General features: G+C 42.3%; 1 protein-coding gene across 2 annotated transcripts in view; it reads left to right on the forward strand.

The window, feature by feature from the left end:
* Positions 1-20,746, forward strand: part of AMPH (amphiphysin) — a 247,746-nt gene that overhangs the window by 96,765 nt on the left and 130,235 nt on the right. For both annotated transcript variants that reach the window (XM_042914690.1, XM_042914700.1), the window contains exon 2: positions 10,581-10,661. In XM_042914690.1, the coding sequence (XP_042770624.1) occupies positions 10,581-10,661 (81 nt within the window). The remainder of the gene's footprint in view (positions 1-10,580; positions 10,662-20,746) is intronic.

Raw genomic sequence — 20,746 nt, forward strand, 5'->3', positions numbered from 1 at the left:
GAGACGAGAAACTGTTCCCTAAATTGTGCTCCAGTAAATAGTAACCTTATAAGAAGTTAACAAATCCACATGGGAAACACAGGGTTAAATAATGTTACACAGTATTGTTTTATTGCAGGACTTCTTAAAACCTTTAATATGCTTATAACGGAAGATCATGGGTGTGCGTGGGTAGCTCAGTCAGTTAAGCATCTGACTCTTGATGTTGGCTCAGTTCGTGATCTCATGGTTGTGGGATCGAGCCCCATGTCGGGCTCTGTGCTGAGCATGGAGCCTGCTTGAGTCTCTCTCTCTCTCTCTCTCTCTCTCTCTCTCTGTCTCTCTTTCTCCCTGTCTGTCACTTTCTCTCTGTCCTTACCCTGCTTGTGCATATTCTCTTTCTCTCTCTCTGTCACTCAGAATAAATAAACATTTTTTAAAAAAGGAAATTGTGTAAGTTTTAGGAATTACACTGGAAGGGTGCAGTTGACTAAGGTCCAATGTATTTTCCATTTATTCAGCATTCTTTATTGCCTGTATATGTGGGTTCTCTGAATTCTTCCTGGAACTGGAACATCTGACCAATTCTCTCATTAAATACTGAGTTAAAAATAATCTTTGCCCATGTTCATTTGTATTTTTTAGGGTGCATTGTGATTTCCTCTTTTTTAACTTTTAACAATATTCTTTGATACTCTACCGAGAGATATATAGTATCTGGTTATCTTTCAAGTAGACTTGGCCCTGGATTTTTATTTTTTTACTTTTTAATTTTTTTGTGTAGAGATTTCTGAGATTATGTCCCATGGAACACTCTTTGGGAAACACTGTTTTATAAGAACATGGTAAATCAAAAGAGTAGCTGAAAACCAAATCCCAGCTTTATACAGACTTACAATACATAAACTTAGAACATCCCTGCAGAGTAGAAAGGAAGCAGACATTCTTATTCTGACTTTGGTCCTCATCCCCATGGAGTACAAAGCAGAGAAGCAATTATCCCAAAGTCCCACAGAGACAAGGCTCTCAGTCCCATCCATTTCCAACGATTATAGTCCAGAGCCTCAACACACTGCCTTAGTGAGTGTTTTCTGTTTTTCTTTTTCCAGCTATAGCCTAATCTGCCCATCTCAACCTTTTAATTCACCTCCTGAAATCCTGGAGAAAGACTGTTGATAAGGTAGAACAAAGCTTCCAAAAATCTTTCCTATGATCTCTAATTAGTTAGCAATACACTTGGGTATGTAGACCATGTTGCCAGAATGAGAGGGAAGTTGGCAGCATTTGGTGAAAATATGTTTTGTGAAGCCAAGATTATGGGCCCCAAAGAGCTCATGAAGGCGAGTGGTGGCCCTGCAGTGCTGTAGGGTCAGAGCAGGTGTAAGAGAGGACCTGGATCCTTCTTTCCCTGGGAGCTTGTCACTTGTCCTAATGGAATGATCTTGTCTTGACATCTGTGGAATCCGGTAAGGTTGTGTTGTCAGTGTTTCTGTCCCACTTCCTGCTCTGGTGACTCACTCTTTGTGTCCTGATTTTACAAGGAGGTAATGTTCCCCTAGGCCTTTTGCGAGTCAGAGGCAAATTGGACGGTTTCTGTCTAAGTGAGGGTAGAATGGGGAGAACACGTTGTGTAGAAACTGTGACCGTCACTCAGCGTTTATGGATAAATATAATGACCTACTTTGGATGGAGATGGTGTCAGATGGCTTTCATTTCATAAAAGTGTGGATCTTCTTGGGGTGCCTGGGTAGGTCACTCTGTTAAATGTCTGACTCTTGATTTCATTCGAGGTCACGATCTCACGGTGTGTGAGTTCAAGCCCCATGTCGGACTCTGTGCTGACCGTACAGAGCCTGCTTGGGATTCTCTCTCTCTCTCCCTCTTTCTCTGCCCCTTGCCTGCTCACGTACACGTGTGTGCTCTAAGTAAACAAACAAACAAACAAACTGAAAAAAAAAGTATGGATTTTCTCACCGCTAGGTGAGACGCTGACTCTGGCATCACACTGTCTGCTTTGAGTCCTGGGTCCATTACATACGAACTCTATCACTGCGGTCAGTTACTCCAATTTTCAGTGTTCTCATTGGCAAAATGGAGATAATCGTTGTAACCTGACTCACAAGGTTGTTGGTAAAATTAAACTCATTTTTAGATCAAATGCATATAGAACGAGGGTTGATGTATTTTACATTTACATAGATGATAGCAAATAAATCAGAGAATTATGGAATTACGCATGTGGGACATTTTCAAAAGAGGAGGGAGAGCAAGAACATGTCCTTTCCTCTCTGTACTCCTTTTCCTCTGTATCCTGCCCATCAGCCCCAACAGCCCCCTCTTGATTTAGGAATTTACAGTCCCAATTGAAATCCCTGGTAGGGTTTTGTGAACTTTTTGTTCTACCTAAATCAACATCTTTCATGATTTTACTGCGGGTCAGTGTTTTTGCATTGCTGACTCATCTTCTGCTGGTACGGTGGGTAGCTGAGGTCACAAAGACTGTCTGAAGAGTGCGTAGAAAGGAACCAGGAACAGAACTGCGTCCTGGTGAATTGCCTGGGTGCAGAGCTTCCATAACTACGCGCATTTACAGGGGCTCTTCTACAGGTGGATTGCCAACATTTTAGCAGACAAGTATTCTCTCGAACATCTGGCCAGTGGTAAATGGAGGAATATCTCCCCCCAGCTGAGGGGCATGAGGATTCATTTAAATAGTAGAACGAGGTTAGAGGGTCATTGTATTATTCTGTGCAATATTGGTATGTCCCTGAAGGGGGCCGAGGAAGGAAGACCCAGTCTCTCTCAGAGTGTCAGGATGATTTGAAGGCTTTAATAAACTTCTTTGTCACTGAATTTTGGTATAAATGTTGTATTCTGGGTCGGGTACTGGAGGTATCAGGTTTCCTGGAAAGGTAGCTCTGAGACAAGGTTGGCCAACCCAGGCACCTAGAAGAGAGCAGGATGTCGAATGCCAGGGCGAATGTCCATTTGTCTTCCCTTGATCAGTATTCCTTAAGCTGGTTTTTTTTTCCCTCACCAATAATTATTGTTTTTAAGTTGGAGCACTAAGATGTCCTCGACTTTAGAGATGGGGAAGGATGGAAGAAAGCAGACTTCAGGAGCCTGGTACCTGACCAGGTTGGTTGATGCATGAGTGAAAACAGCTTCGGCTGGTCCTCCCTGCACCTGCATTCTGAGGTCCCTTCTCACTTACCTCTGTTTCCCTTCCAGGCCCCTGAACTTTCTTTCCTCCATTGTGTTCTAATTCTCACTTGGCTCTGTCACACCTAGGATAAACCTGCTTGTGTCTGAGATTTATACTTTATCTCTACTATATGTCATTCTCAAATTTTTTAAGTCTGAAGGTCACTCAAATGGACAGAAGGCTGTGAACATTCCCTCTCTCACCTATTTTTGCTTATCTCCTCAAAAGTGTTTCCCAGAATGAGAGGAAGGCTCATGCCAGCCTCTGAGAGACTTTGATGCCATAATGGCTAATGTATTAAAATCTGCCAGAGCAAGGAGTGGATGTTGTAATGACGCAGACATAAATCTATAAAAGACCAGATAGAGGGCAAAATACAGGACCTTGACAGGAACACTCCAAAGGATGATTCATCTTGTTCCTCTCAAGTTAGAGCACATTAAAGCTACTGCTTTAAGTCTTTGAATATACCTAGCAAGAAGTCAAAGATCCAGTACCCTGAAGTTTGGCCGATAGTGCAGTGTCTGCTCATAGGATACCAGCACAAGCAAATACCCTGCATTGTCATGTACCTGATGGCCTCCTTCCAGTCCTTGGAAGTCCTTATGGAACTTGGCACAGGGCCGGAGTGAGCACTTGGTAAATGCTTTCTGAATGTGCACATGGACATGTGGGTATCTGGACAGATGAGTGAATGAATCCTCTGCACATGGGCAGGGGCCAAAGACCCAACTCTCCATGTCTTATCCAGACGAGAAGAGACCATGGTCATCCCATGTAGTTGCCTCCTGGATTCAGTGGATAGTGTATACGTGATTTTATGTGCTCTTCTTTTTTATAAATACAGAGAGTGTGGAGAGAGGGGTGCCTCCTTGTTCAGAGAAGGCTAAATTAGGTGGTTCTCTCCTTGACTGCCTAAATCAGAGAGTTCTGAATTTTTAGAGACATTACTTGGGCACTTCAGGAGCAATTGCTCTAGAGAATTGCTCTTAAAAAGAATATAAGGGGCGTCTGGGTGTCTCAGTTGGTTAAGCGCCCAACTTTGTTCAGCTCAGGTCATGATCTCCTGGTTTGTGAGTTTGAGCCCCACATTGGGCTCTGTGCTAACAGTGCAAAGCCTGCTTGGGATTCTGTCTCTCTCCCTCTCTCTCTGCCCCTCCCCTGCTCTCTCTTTCAAAATAAATAAACCTAAAAAAATAAAATAAAAAAACAATGTGAGATTCATGTCTTTGGAGCAGCCCAGGCAAACCATTACTAACTGCTTTAGGAGACACTGAAATAGGGTTTACTTGTGGAAATACTCCAAGCTACCATATTCCCGCTTTTCCTTCCTGTTTAATTTTTAATTTGCCCATGTCACGGTGTCTTTTTACGATCACATCAGAACTTCTGAACTCAGGCCTGAGAGGGGAGGGTGACACAGCCAGCCATAGAGGGATGCTTCAGAATCTCATCGAAAGGAAAGGCAGTTTGAAAATGCTTATTCAACTTAGGATGTAATTTTGCATTCGAAAAACAGCAGCGACAAAATAACAAAATCCTGTTGTTTCAAAACAGTAAGGTGTCAGTGCAGATGAAATAAGCTGTGAGGTGAAAGACCGAAGTCCTGAAGCAAAACGCATGAGGCACAACATTGTCTGCCATTTGCCTGTGCGTGGAAGGTGGCTCGTGTCGTCAGAACCTGAGTATCAGATCCGTGAATGTATAGTAATCGCCCTGTAACGTGAACGTCAATGGTGCCAAACTGGTCAGGTTAATGGATATTTTCAGTTACTGGGAGGAAAATCACAAGACTCTTCACGTGTGTTTTCCAGCTGAGCCATCGCTTCCGTCCACAGGTCTTGTTGCATGTTTCTGGTTCTGACCTTTCCTAATCCCGCATCGAAACCATCCCCCTCCCTGGAGCCTTCGCCGCAGCCTAGGTCCCTGGTTCTCAGCGGCAGAAACCTGAGATCATCTGTGCGTCTTCTCTGTCCCCACCCTGTCCATCTTGTAAGCCAACAAGTGTAGTGTGGATTGCGCTTTTTTAAAAAATACATTTATTTATTTTTGAGAGACAGAGAGCACAAGTGGGGAGGGGCAGAGAGAGAGAGAGAGAGAGAGAGAGAGAGAGAGGGACACACACACAGAATCCGAAGCAGGCTCCAGGCTCTGAGCTGTCAGCATAGAGCCCGACGCGGAGCTTGAACCCGTGAACTGCAAGATCATGACCTGACCCAAAGTCGGACACTTAACCGACTGAGCCACCCAGGCGCCCTGGATTGTGCTTTTTAAGTGTCTGCCCAGTGTGTTTTCTCACTCAGGCTCAGTGGCATTGCCTGGACTGTGTAGTCTCTTAACTGGTCCCACCTTTACAAAGAGTCTTGCTCTCTTCTGATCTGTCCTTACCATTGTCTCCAGGCTGCACAAATCCATGCAGGTGGCTCCCTCCAAGGAAAAGCATCATTGGCTCGCCACGGTCTGCAGGAGAAAATGAAAGTCTTGAGTCTTGCAGACTAATAAACCTCTCTGTCATCTGTCATCCACCTCCCACGCTAGCTTCGTCTACCCCGGTTCCCCTCACCTCGCGCCTCAGCATACCACACTCACGGTCCCTAGAACTGGCTCGCCTTTCTGCAGCCCCCTGCATGGTTGGGCACACAGTCTTCAGTAAGTCTGTCTTCTCTTCAGTTGGAGATAGGAGTGTATGGACTTCCTTCTCTGCCTACTCTTGACTGTGATTTGTGTTCTTTCGTAGGGAAAATGTCAAACTTGATACATTCATTATAGATTCAAGAATTAGGTGATATCTGAAATTAGAATCCGAATTTGAATGAGAAAATACTTATTTCAGGGGCGCCTGGGTGGCTCGGTCGGTTAAGCTTCCACTCTTGGTTTTGGCTCACGTTCCGATCTCATGGTTCATGGGTTCGAGCCCTGCGTTGGGCTCCACACTGATGGTGTGGAGCCTCCTTGGGATTCTCTCTCTTCCCCTCTCTCTCCCCCTCCCCAGAGATTTCTCTCTCTCAAAATAAATAAACTTAATATATATTATTTTGTCCCCCTATTTGATGAGTAAATCTCTTCTCTGGCACCTCTATCTATTGGTTAAGCTCAGATTGCTGTTAGGACAGTGAGCTCATTATGTCTACCAAAAAACTATTTCATTTCCAAAAAACCATGAAAAATGTGTTAGTACAAAAAAAAATTTTTTTTATATACATAGCTTTTACCTACCAATGCTAGTTCTCGATCTCGGTTTCGGATGGAACAAGTCTGGTCTTTATTGTGATGATCCTTCAGATATTTGAAGACAATTACACTCTCTTCCTTCTGGTCTCCTTTTCTCCTTGTTAATACCCCCAATTATATCACATATTCCTCTTACCTCAGGGTGTCAATTCTCTCTACCTTTCTGGGGACTCTAGCTGGCTCCAGGATGACTGTGAATTTATGTGTTGCCCAGCTTGTCCAGCCCAGAGGAACTTTTGGGCCTGCTCTGTTAGTTGCTGTCATGCCTACTGGTGCAGCCTGAGAGCCCTTTGTCAACACATACAGACCATCTGCTGAGGTCATCCCTTCTTTCTCCTGAACGGCACCCATCATGTGTTCCTAGCATCCATTCTGTTGCATGTTGGTTGAAAGTCGAAAACATACATTCAGTCCTTGTATAATTGTATTTCTGACTGAAAGTTTTATCCCTGTTGAGTTTCTTCTCGTTAGAGAAGGTCTTTTTGTGAATCCTGATTCTCCTCATGTAGATGTCCAATATGTGAGATCTCCTCCTCATGTTTTTGTGACCCTAAGTTTATGCTGTTGATGAAATTAAAATAGGATGAGGGGTGCCTGGGTGGCTCTGTCTGTTAAGTGTCCAACTTCAGCTCAGGTCATCATCTCATGGTTTGTGGGTTCGAGTCCCGCATCGGGCTCTGTTCTGAGAGCTCGGAGCCTGGAGCCTGCTTCAGATTCTGTGTCTCCCTCTCTCTCTGTCCCTCCCCCTCTCACTCTCTGTCTCTGCAGACTAAGAAATAAACATTAAAAACATTTTTTTTTTAATTTAAAATAGGATGAGCTGGCTCCTGTGAGAATCAGCTGAAATAAGAGACAGAATTCCCTAACGCAGTGAATGGCTTGGAGAAGGTTCTCAGCAAAGGCCAGATCCTTTCTTGCCCCTGTCCTCATGCCTTTTCTGTCTCCACTCTGTGGCTGCTGCCATCAAGATGTGGGTGTGCTGTGACCCAGAGAGGTCTGGGTCCCTTATTACTTTCAGTAGAAGAGAGAGAGTGGGATTATAGTATCGTCCAATCATAATTCCATCTCTCTTGGCACCTAGGAACAGTGTTTTTGGTTATTTTTTCTATTTTAATTATACTCTACAATTTCTAGAAATACAGATTGCAAGGCACTATGATTTAAAATTTAAATAACACGGGGCACCTGGGTGGCTCAGTCAGTTAAGCATCCAACTTTGGCTCAGGTCATGATCTCATGGTTCGTGAGTTCGAGCCCTGCACTGGGCTCTGTGCTGACAGCTCAGAGCCTGGAGCCTACTTCGGATTCTGTGTCTCCCTCTCTCTCTTTGTCCCTCCCCTGCTCATGCTGTGTCTCTGTTTCTCTCAAAATAAAAAAAAAGAAACAAACGTTTTTTAAAAAAGGAAATAAAATTTAAATAACAGACTTTCAGCAGAGGGTCTGTGAAAAATCCCTTTCACAATTGTAGATACGCACCCTTGAAGCTGTGTCTTTCTTAGGGTACGGTGGCCTTCAGGAATCTCAGATGAGAACGTGAGAATGAGAGTTAGGATATGTAAGTCCCATTTGCTTCCCATAAGAAGGAAGAGGCTCTCTGTGAGTGGGGATAGGGGTGCCAGACCTCAAAAAGGGGATTTTCCGGAGAGTCTCCAGTAGGCCACTTAACTATGTGTTCCTGTTTCCTAAGCTGTCATGTGGGTAAAATAAGATGTAGCTAGGGGTGTTGTGAGAACGAAAGACGTGACATGTAAATCACTTTCTGTGGTTTCAGGCACGTAGCGGAGACTCGATGAACATCAGTCTCTTTTCTCCCGCTGCTGAAACCACAGTGCCTTTGCACTGCGCAGACAGTGGGTGGGGGGGCGAGGTTGCCTGCTCAGAAGACTGACAGCTTTCGTGGCTTTTGTGAACTGCTGACGTTACATGAGGTGTTGCTTCTTTTCAAAGGCTCAACTGCTCTAGGGGAGCCAAACATTTATGAAATAGTAAATTTTAAGAATTAGGGGGAAAGATCACATAGTAAATGCTAGGTACCTTTCCCCTGTTAGTTTTAGTGTTTCTGTGTGTGGACACAGGTCATTTGGGAGACTTGACTTTAAAATGAAAAATAATTTTTTTTAAGTTTATTTATTTTTGAGAGAGCGAGTGAGAGAGTGAGCATGAGTTGGGAAGGAGCAGAGAGAGGGAGAGAGAGAATCCCAAGCAGGCTCTGTGCTGTTAGCATGGAGCCCGACGTGGGGCTCGATCTCACAGACCTGAGCTGAAATCAAGCGTTGGATGCTTAAGTGACTGAACCACCCAGGCGCTCCTAAAATGAAAACTTTTTATTTATTTTTAAAAATTTTTTTTTAATGTTTATTTATTTTTGAGACAGAGAGAGACAGAGCATGAACAGGGGAGGGGCAGAGAGAGAGGGAGACACAGAATCTGAAGCAGGCTCCAGGCTCTGAGCTGTCAGCACAGAGCCCGACACGGGGCTCAAACTCGCGGACCGTGAGATCATGACCTGAGCCGAAGTCGGCCGCTTAACCGACTGAGCCACCCAGGCGCCCCTAAAATGAAAACTTTTTAAAAGGTAGATGGAATAAAGAAGCAAGCAAGCACTTTTTTTTTTAAATCATTTCTTTTTTTAAAAATTATTTATTCATTAAAATAATTTTTTTTAAGTTTATTTATTTAGAGGGAGAGAGTGCATGTGTCCACATGGGGCAGAGGGAGAGAGAGACAGAATCTCAAGGAGGCACCATGCTCCACGCGGAGCCCAGTGTGGCACTCAGGCTCACAAACCGTGAAATCATGACCTGAGTCAAAACCAAGAACCAGACCCTTAACTGAGCCCCCCAGGCACCCTGCAAATTCTTCATTCTTAAGTTATTTTACTTTAGATGCAGATCTGGGGGTGGATGGGAAGAGGTCTTGTAACAAGGCCCAGAATCCCCATGTCGTTGAAGTTCCTTCTTCTGCACGTGGGTCCTGTGTGTTTTTGCTTTGCTGCCTCTAACAGCAGTCGTCATAAAAATAATAGTGACACTATCTTGCATTTACACAACACTTCTAAGTTGATCTTGTTCTTACAGTTTTTCAAAAGTTAAAGATAACATTTTCATGTAAATAATTTTCAACTCATTAAGGCAGTGTTCATGGGGGTTTCTTAAGTTTTTGTTTTTTGGGTTTTTTTTCTTTTTTTTTTTTTTTTTTATTCTCGAATGACTTGGTGTTTTAGATACTACACGTGGGACTACTGAGTAGGGAACCCAGGTGTGGTTCTCAGGATCCTTCTGCTCTATGCCCAGGTAACTCTCTGCTGTATCTGTGAGAGCACCTTCTCCTGTTACCCAATCCTGTGCTCCAGGAAGACAGAACCACTCCTGCCCAGTCCCACAATATGTAATGATTTTTCCAGTGATCTCTGCAGAGGCTCCTTCCTTGGTGGGAATGCAGTCTGCCACATTCCTGTCTGCTGGCATTTCCAGCACAGTTTGAATCAGCTCGGCAGAGCATTCCCTGGTAACCTCGGCTCCTAAGGGATATTGCTCACAATACTGTTAACCCTTCATATTGCCTGTGACCCATGGTCTCTGATATGTTACTTGTGAACCTGCCTTGTTTACATCACTGGACTCTGCATTTCTCAAGATTAAGTACTGGGGCCTGGTTTCATTCATCTTTACATTTCTGGATCCTAGTGCTTAGCAGGGGGCTTTGCGTATTCCAGGACATCACTGAGCATTTTATGAGTTGAAGGGCATATTCGAAGGCAGTGGGGGAGAATTTGCCTTGTGCCTGGCTCCAGTAATTCTAACACCATCCCTCAAAAGTAGGCTAAGTGTCTAGTAGAATAACTTTGGTTCACTGTTTCATAACCATCTGCGTACCTGTTATGTATCAAGCATCGTGCCAGATTGGACAAGACAAGGCACAGCCTTTCAGTAATCGATTTATATCGATACATGCAATGTAGCATTTGCTCAGCCTGTGAGCAGCAGAACTGTGGTTAAAATCCCAGTCTGATCACCCGGAACCCAGCGAGCCAAGATGCTTCCAGAACAGAAACACTAGCTATGTTGAGTGACATCTCCTCAAGAGAGCAAAACAAGAGCCTTGCCCTGCCTATTATTCAAAGACGCTGTTAAATCAAACCGTTTTTGTTTCCTTTGCAAACTAGGTCCTTCAGAAGCTTGGGAAAGCTGATGAGACAAAAGATGAGCAGTTTGAAGAATATGTCCAGAACTTCAAGCGGCAAGAGGTGAGTACAGTTTTCTAGTGTTCGGAGGGAGAAATGGGTTGACTGTGTCTGTGAACTTCTTTCTTTGGGGTTGGCGTGCCAATCTGGGGGGTGGCACTGATGATTCTGTAGGCTCTCTTGTGATGGGCGAACAAAGAGGCAGGAGGCACTACAGGAAGAAGCTTTGTGCTTCAGTCGTAATCTCAGGAGATGAAGACGTTGCTGGTCTGGAGCTCTTCGATACAGATTATCGATCTAAAGGAAAGATGCTGTTCGTGGTGATTTAGAGTATTGGTATAGTATTAAAGAAACAGTAGTTCAGATACCTCCCGCACAATTATTTCAGTTGTTGCATGCTTCAAGATCATGCATTCTCAAGAGGGATTATATCTCCCCCAAGAGGGTGGAAAATGGTTCTTTGTGGGTGAAAAAACCAGTGTATATCACATAAATAGATACATAGTGTATCTGTGGTATTGAAATTTCATGGGGGTATGTGATGAGGAAAAATAGGTCTAAAATAGCTCCTTAAGGGAGATGATAATGAGGAAAAAGGTTGAGAAACATGATTAGATTTGTGCTATTCCTTCCTTTTTTTTTAAGTTTATTTATTTATTTTGAGAGACAGACAGAGAGCAGGGGAGGGGCAGAGAGGGAGAGAGAGAGAATCCCAAGCAGGCTCCATGCTTTCAGCGCAGAGCCTGATATAGGGCTCGAACTCAGGAATGGTGAGATCACCACCTGGGCTGAAACCAAGAGTTGGATGCTTAACCAACTGAGCCACCCAGGCTCCCCTGTGGTGTTTGTTCTTTTAATGGGCTGCATAAAGACACATGCATAAAGAAACAAACTCTTTTAGAAAATTATCTGTGTATATCTCTAAGGCTTGGATAAGAATGGACAGAATATCCATTGGATATCTGGACAGAATATCACTCTTTAGAGAGCATGCATGAGGGTCAAGGTGGGGGAAGGTACACGTGGGGCCATCTGCAGTTAGAAGCCTCCCATCTGGAGATCATACTAGCCATGGGGTGGGAGGAAGGCTGCACCACCAGATTCTGGAAAATGGGGTTTGGACATGGGGATGATGTGAGGACACAGCTTTATTTTCCTGGTGTCACTGGAGCTACCAGTGTCCCCAGGATGTTGTGGCCTTGGGGATGACGACAGTCAGTAATATCAGATCATCACAGGTTTCTTTTTTATTTTTTAATGTTTATTTTTCAGAGAGAGAGAGAGAGAGAGAGAGAGAGCGAGAGCACAAATGGGGGAGGGGCAGAGAGAGATGGGAACAGAGGATGAGAAGTGGGCTCCTTGCTGACAGCAGAGAGCCCAATGCAGGGCTTGAACTCATGAACCCTGAGATCATGACCTGAGCTGAAGTCGGACAGTTAATCGACTGAGCCACCCAGTCGCCCCGATCATCACAGGTTTCATTTTGTCCCCTTTGTTCCTGTTTGCAAATCTCAAATTGCGGAGATTTCTTTCTTCCATGTGTGTACCCGAGCACCCACTGTTTGTCTCCCTGCATCCATCCTATTTTTGTCCCTCACCAACACAGGTGGTAAAAATCCAGCAGGTATGGAGCCAGGTAGACCAGTCTCCATCAGAACGCATTCCTGAAGGCCTCCAATTTTATCCCAAGACTAAGCATTGACATGTGCAGAGAGACAGATACTCCATTTACTGTGATAGCCATCTTGTTCTGTCTGAAAGTGACGATGGAGAGAAGGGAGTTGGAGAAGAAAGCCATGGGAGACAAATAGAGCATATCCACAGAGAGCTTTGCATTCATGAAGGTAGAAGAGACAGTTCTATAGCAATCTTGGATCTAGGCCCATAGACTATGTTGGCCTCCAGTCTCCTCCAGGAGAACAGATTCTCCACGTCTCCTTATGTTCTTATGCTGTGAGTTCTTGTACGTTTCTCCCTTGCACTTGGATCACACTCAGACACAGCACCATCTGGATTGCAGTGACTTCCTGCAGAAAAGATGATCAGTCACTGCCCTGTTGCTTTGCAGGGTGATCCCGAATACCTGCTTTAAGGAATTGGAGTTAGAAAGAAGTGATTCAGGTTTATAGATGTACCTGTCTGAGGATTTACACTCTACCCTTTGAAACTTCGTCTTCCTTTTGGGGGTGTCCCCGTGGAGCTGATTAGGTCTCTGCTCTTGGATTTTTTCCTGTATCACTCTTATGGTGTCTTGATGCAGTTAGCGTCCCAGAAGGCTAACCTTGGGAAGCATCAAGTTCAGGAATGCATTCATGACTAGGAAGCACTTTGTATTTTCCAATTACAGTGAATTCTTATTGGCCCTTTTTTGGACTTTGTTGAGCGGGCCAGGTGAGAATTATTTTTTGTCTAAAGCACTAAAGGAAAGTACAGTTGGTCACATCATCTGCTCCATCGGTTACGTGCCACTAGCATCAGCAGTGTGAGGTGACCGTGCAATGCTGCTGTGTCTTCCACTCCCATCACAAGATATACATTTTCTTAAACAGGTACTTTCTTTTAAAAAAATGTTTAGTGGGGCAGCTGGGTGGCTCGGTTGGTTAAGCATCTGACTTCAGCTCAGGTCACGATCTCATGGTCCGTGAGTTTGAGCCCCATGTCGGGTTCTGTGCTGACCGCTCGGAGCCTGGAGCCTGCTTCAGATTCTGTGTCTCCCTCTCTCTCTCTGCCCCTCTCCCTTTCTGTCTCTCTCTCTGTCTCTCAAAAGTAAACATTAACAAGAAATACTTATTTAGTTTTGAGAGACGGCGGGGGCAGAGGATCTGAAGCGGGCTCTGTGCTGACAGCAGAGATTTTAAAATGTTATAGACAAAATCATATGCTATCAATTCTTGAAGACCTTGGTCCTTTGTAGAATATTAGCAGATTTCAAGATCTGGGTAAAACTTCAAAATCTGGGGAAGTTTGAACAAGCAACTCTACCTTATAAGAGTGAAACAATTACGTTGGAAATACAGAAATGGTATTACTCAAAGAGTATCTTAACCCCCTCTGTCTCCCTTTGAAAACAGTTTTGCATCAAAAACATCTTACATTTGCACATACTCATTTTGGTGGCTTTTTTTTTGTTTTCATCAGAAAAAATAAGTTTATAGTCATTTTAGTGCAATAAGGAGGGATGGTACCTTAATCCTGTCCGTATACTAGAAGGAGAGAAGAATACGCTGAGAAAGGTGTTTCTACATATACTTGTGTAGAAACTTTAACCTAGAAAGATGGATCTACTAAGATTGTGGCATCTCTATGAGACCTAGTACTTTTAATGTTAACATAATGGCAAATCATTACTTTAATGGCAGAAGGCATCATCTAAAGGCGACAGACTCTGAGGATATTATCTGACCCAGGAAATCAAGATTTCATGTTTTTTTCTGTGATAATATGTTTTTCAAATCCGAAAAGATACTACTTAGGGTATAAAATGAACTATATTTGTATTTGTGCACTATAGTATGGTAACTTCATCATGCTTAATTAGTACTTAATCCAGAGTAGATTATTCTAGAATATTCTAGAAAGTATTCAAACATTTTTGGGCTCTGATGATCTTACTTTTAAATTCCCTGTAGTAAAATTCTGAAAGTCCTCATAATGATTGATGTATGCCCTGATCCTTCATGTTGGAAACAAAGGTGGCATCAGGGTCTGTGTTTGAACTCAAGCTTGAAGCTTAGCCTTTATCTTATTCCAACCCCAGGTTTTTCTTTTTGATCACAAACGTCTTTTCCTAAAAGGTGGTTTTTGTTAGACTGAGAGCATGGGTGAAGGGTCTGTGTACAACTGTCTCGGTTGTCCATTGGGTTTCCCCATTGCTGTGCTTTTCATGGTCCAGATTTCCTAAACTACTCAACTGGGGCCAGGAGGAAAGGGAGAGAAGGGGGAGAGCAAAAGGGAATAGAGTGAACTCTGCAGAGAGCTTGGGATTTTCCATGATGACGAGTACCAAAAAGAGCAAGAATTATAGAAATCTATCCAGCAGCAAGAACAAAATCTGACTTCCACATGTCCTCCCCAAAGTGTTTTTTTCCCTTCCTTTTTATTTTGCCTGTCTTACCAAAGCTGCTAATGAGTAGCAGAATTGACTGGTGTGAACATCGCCTACTTTCATCTGGCTGCCTGCTGCCGATTGTGTTAATGAGCAGAGAGAAGGTCCCAGAGAGGAAAGAAGGTCCTTGGCCTTTCTCCCTCCTTCTTGCTAATAAACTTGCCATTAAAATGCCATGCTTATGGCAACTGTGCTAACTGCAACAAGAATTGAATAACTTAGGGGCTGTGTGGGCTCAGGTTACCAACTCTTTGGTCACATTTCAGTGAGTACAGCTGTGAGCACCCAACTGGACTTACAGCCCAAGAATAATACTTCAATATTCCAATTAGTATTCATTATTGTTATTATTCCAATTATTAGAATCATCCAGTGACTGAAAGCTGGAGTCGTGTCTTCTCCTTACTAATCTCTTCTCAGCACAGGGGACCTGTGTGGCTGCTTTCATCCTTTTATGTCTACGGGATCGAGTGCTTTGCACATAAGCTTTAAAAATACTTGTCCTACATCCCCAAAGGCAAGGGAATTAAAAGCAAAAATGAACTACTGGGACCTTATGAAGATAAAAAGCTTCTGCACAGCAAAGGAAACAACCAACACAACTAAAAGGCAACCAACGGAATGGGAAAAGATATTTGCAAATGACATATCGGACAAAGGGCTAGTATCCAAAATCTATAAAGAGCTCACCGAACTCCACACCCGAAAAACAAATAACCCAGTGAAGAAATGGGCAGAAAACATGAATAGACACTTCTCTAAAGAAGACATCCGGATGGCCAAGGCACATGAAAAGATGCTCAACGTCGCTCCCCATCAGGGAAATACAAATCAAAACCACACTCAGATATCACTCATGCCAGTCAGAGTGGCCAAAATGAACAAATCAGGAGACTATAGATGCTGGAGAGGATGTAGAGAAACGGGAACCCTCTTGCACTGTTGGTGGGAATGCAAATTGGTGCACCCACTCTGGAAAACAGTGTGGAGGTTCCTCAAAAAAATAAAAATAGACCTACCCTATGACCCAGCAATAGCACTGCTAGGAATTTACCCAAGGGATACAGGAGTACTGATGCATAGGGGCACTTGTACCCCAATATTTATAGCAGCACTCTCAACAATAGCCAAATTATGGAAAGAGCCGAAATGTCCATCAACTGATGGATGGATAAAGAAATTGTGGTTTATATACACAATGGAGTACTACGTGACAATGAGAAAGAATGAAATATGGCCCTTTGTAGCAACGTGGATGGAACTGGAGAGTGTGATGCTAAGTGAAATAAGCCATACAGAGAAAGACAGATACCATATGGTTTCACTCTTATGTGGATCCTGAGAAACTTAACAGAAACCCATGGGGGAGGGGAAGGAAAAAAAAGGAGGTTAGAGTGGGAGAGAGCCAAAGCATAAGAGACTCTTAAAAACTGAGAACAAACTGAGGGTTGATGGGGGGTGGGAGGGAGGGGAGGGTGGGTGATGGGTATTGAGGAGGGCACCTTTTGGGATGAGCACTGGGTGCTGTATGGAAACCAATTTGACAATAAACTTCATATATTGAAAAAAAAATAACTTGTCCTACCTAGGGCATCTGGGTGGCTCAGTCGGTTGAGTGTCCAACTTTGGCTCACCCATGATCTCCTGGTTCCGGGGTTCGAGCCCCACATTGGGCTCTGTGCTGACAGCTCAGGGTTTGGATTCTGTGTCTCCCTCTCTCTCTGCCCCTCCCTTGCTCGTGCTCTGTCTCTCAAAAATAAATAAACATTAAAAAATTGAAAAAAAAAAACAAAAAACACTTGTTCAACCTAAAGCTGAACCTAGTGACAGGAATGATCATTTTGAGCACTCTCTTAGAGCATGTTTTTATTTCAGGGATGGAAAAGATGTTGAATATTTGAATTTTTGCAAGCAGTCTCATGACATTTTTTAATACATATGCATATAAGTAATTAAAAATAAAACTTAACAGAATAGAAGTTTTTAAAAATGTAAATACAAATATACTCCCACAGTGTGTTAATGTGTGAATAAAATTTTTATTTATGGCAAATTGCATTTACATTTGGAAAATTTTTGCAATTTTCTTGAACACATAGGCCCAGCAGTTACCTTAGAGTTATTTCTTTTTACTACAGATAACCATGATCTGAATATGTTAGTGTATCCACCTTTTATTTATTTATTTATTTTAACTGTTTATTTATTTTGGGGGAGAGAGCAAACACAGGTGCAAGTGGAGGCGATGCAGAGAGAAAGAAAGGAGAGAATTCTAAGCTCTGTGCTGTCGCCTTAGAGCCTGGCTTGGGCTTGATCCCATGAACTGTGAGATCATGACCTGAGCTGAAATCAAGAGTCAGACACTTAACCAACTGAGCCGCCCAGGGGCCCCTGGGTATCCACCTTTTATGCTAACAGTGACCTTTCCTCTGAAGTAACCACTGCCTTGATTAAATGTGAGCCCATCCATCTGTCTGGGATAATGATCCAATTCTAAAGGACAGCATCCTACCTCAGAGTGTGGAGAACCTCAGCCAGCCTACAGAGCCTCCCGTCCGGTCATCAGACCTTCTGGGTTTTGAGTAAAAACTTTAAGCGGTGAGTTTTGTGTCCACCAGAGCAGCAGTTTTCAAACTTCAGCTGCATCAGAATCACCCAGAAGGCCTCAGGACAGCACAGATTGCTGTGCCCCACCCCTGAGCTGCTGATTCAGTAAGTCTGGGGTAAGGCCTAGAAATGTGCATTTCTGACAGGTTCCCAGGAGATGCCAGTGAGGCTGTTCCGGGCAACAAATTGAGGACCTGTGCTTTGTTTCTATTCATATACTTTTTTTCAACCACTTCCTCTGATGAGTTCTTGAAGCTTCTAACCCTGTGTTTGATATCTATTTTAGTATCTTTATGACAAAAGACGGCTAGAGATTTGGTGGCCATGCCCAGAATTATCTGTGATCTGCGTAACTGAGGTCTACTGAGAGGATCTTATCTCTAGCGGGCACGATTTGGGGTACAGGGGCAGAGTTCCCTTCTTCCCATGGCTGTTGATCCTGGAAACTGTATGCCTTGTGAAAATACAGGTGCCCCTGCAAGAGAAAAAGTATGTGCTGCTCAGACCTTAATCAGGATGAGTTTAATAAGGCTTTTTTTCCCTAGATACTCAGGCTCAATAGGAGAAAGTATAGAAAGTATCAGAACTCTAGATACAGGATCCTGAGAAGAAATGAAGAGTTCTTATTGGTGGTGGGGCAGGGAGGGGTGTCAAGTGCAGTGAATATAAGGCCTTGAAAATAAAATCTTTCAAGCAGCTGAAGCAATGCTGGCAGGGAAATTTATGGCATTACATACTTACATTGGAAACAAAGAAAGGAAACAAATCAGTGATCTAAGTTCCAACCTTAAGAAACTAGAAAGAGATGAACAAAATAAACCCAGAGCAAGCAGAAGGAAGGAAATACAAAAGAGCAGAAATCAATGAGAGTGAAAATCGAAAGCAATAGAGAAAATAAATGAAATAAAAAACTGGCTCTCCAAAAAAATTAATACATTTGATAAATCTTCAGCACAACTGAACCCCCAAATAGACTCAAATCATCAATATCAGGAATGAAACAAATGGTATCACTATAGATCCTGTAGCCAGTAAAAGGACAACAAGGAAATACTGTGAAGAGATTTTAATTAATTAATTTATTTTTAGCAGGGACGGGAGAGAAGCGTCACCCAAGAGAATGACATATGCAAAAGCCAGAAGTTCAGGAGAAAACCACCTTTGAAAAATGGCGTATGATTTAATAATATTAATGCTAAGAGCTGAGTCAGGTGCGTGAGGGTGGAGATGAGCTGGCCAAATAAATGGGTGTGTAAATCTGTAACACAGTGTCAGTAAATCAAACCTAGCAATATAAAAAGAATTATAAGCATGACCAAGTAGGATCTATTCAAAATATATAAGGCTGGTTTAACATATCAAAATCAATCAGTGTAATCCACCATATAAACAATGTAAGGGAGAAAAAACCTTATGATCATACTAATTGAAGTAGAAAAAATATGTGACAAAATCTAACACTCATTTGTAATGAAAATGCACAGCAATTTAGGAATAGAGGGGAATTACCTCAACTTGATAAACAGTATATACAAAATAATTAAGTCTCACACTATACTTAATAGCAGAAGACTGAATGCTTTTCCCTTAAGATTGGGAACAAGTCAAGGATGTCTGCACTCACCCATGCTGTCCAGTATAGAAATGGAAGTTCTAGCAAATATAATAAAGAAAGAAAAAGGAAATGCAAGGCACACAGATCAGAAAGAAGATATAAAACCGTCCATTTGCAGATACATTGTGTATATAGAAAATCCCAAGACTGCAACCAAAAACTCCTAGAACTTATAAGTGAGTTTAGCTGTGTCACAGGATACAAGATCAGCACCCCAAAATCAATCATACTTATATCCATTAGCAATGAACATGTGGAAATCAAAGATATATAAACATAGTAACATTCTAAAGAAAGAAAATATTTATGTACACACTTCACAAAATAGATACAGTATTTATATGCTGAAAATTACAATATGCTAATGAAAACTCAAAGAACTAAATAAATGAAAAGACATACCATGTTCATGGATTGGAAAGTTCAACATAGTAAATATGTAAATTATAACCAAATCGGTCTGTAGGTTTAATGAAATTTCATGTAATTCTTAGCAGCAGCTTTTTAAAAGACATACACAAGCTTATTCTAAAATTTATATGGAAGCATCCAGACCCTAGAATAGAGACAAGAATAAAGAGAGAAGAATCCATTCTATTTCAATATTAAATCCTCTTATATTGCTGCAGTTTGATATCAGCAGAAGGATAGATACATAAGTAATGGAACAGAACAGGTAGCCCAGAAATAGAGCCACACAAGTACACTCAACTGATTTTTGAAAAAGGTACAAAGGCAGTTCGATAGAGGAAAGAAAGTCTTTTCAATAAATGGTGTTGTAGTAATCGGACATCCATAGACAAAAAAATGAGCCTTGACCCAAACATACACCCTTACGTAAAATTTAACTCAGAATGAATCAAGAACTTAAATGTAAACATAAAGTTTTAAAACTTTTGGAAAAAAGAATAGGGGAAAATCTTCAGAATGTAGAACTTACCAAAGAGGTTTTTAGACTTGACTCCAAAAGCACAATCCAAAAAAGGAAAATTTGATGAGTTGGATCTCATCAAAACCAGAATCTTTTGCTCTATAAATGAACTGTTAAGAGAATAAAAAGATAGGTATCTGGAACATAGAAAGAACTCTCAAAACTCAGCAGCAAAAAGCACAAACAATCCAGTTAGAAAGTAGTCAAAAGATATGAATAGATATTTACTGAAGAGGATATCTGGATGGCAAATAAGCAATTCATAAAATGTTGAACCTAGGGGCACCTGGGTGGCTCAGTTGGTTAAGTGTCTGAACCTTGGTTTGGGCTCAGGTCATGATCTCACGGTTTGTGAGTTCAAGCCCCACATCGGGCTCTGTGCTGACAGTGCAGAGCCTGCTTGGGATTCTCTCTCTGCCTCTCTCTCTCTGCCCCTCTCTGACTTGCTCTCTCTGTCTCTCTCTCAAAAATAAATAAGTTAAAAAAAACAATGTTGAACATATATTTAGCCATCAGACAAATGAAAATTAAAATACAGTATCACTATATACCTCAGAAAGGCTAAAATAAAAATTAGTGATAATACTAAAGAACATCAAATGTTGTCAAGGATGTGGAGAAAATGAATTACTCATATCTCGGGTGAAATGATATAGCCACACTGGAAAACATTTTGACCATTTCTTTAAAAATTACAGCTATCATCTAACCCAACAACTGCGCTCTCACACATTTATCCCAGAGGAAAGAAAACTTAAGTTCATACAAAAACCTATACACAAATGCTTGTAGCAGTTTTATTTGTAATAGCCCTAAATTGGAAACATCCCAGATGTCCTTCAAGAAGTGAATGGTTAAACAGACTGTTGTATTTCCAGAGCGTGGAATAT

Source organism: Panthera leo, chromosome A2 (genome assembly GCF_018350215.1).
Source record: "Panthera leo isolate Ple1 chromosome A2, P.leo_Ple1_pat1.1, whole genome shotgun sequence".
Taxonomy (NCBI): domain Eukaryota; kingdom Metazoa; phylum Chordata; class Mammalia; order Carnivora; family Felidae; genus Panthera; species Panthera leo.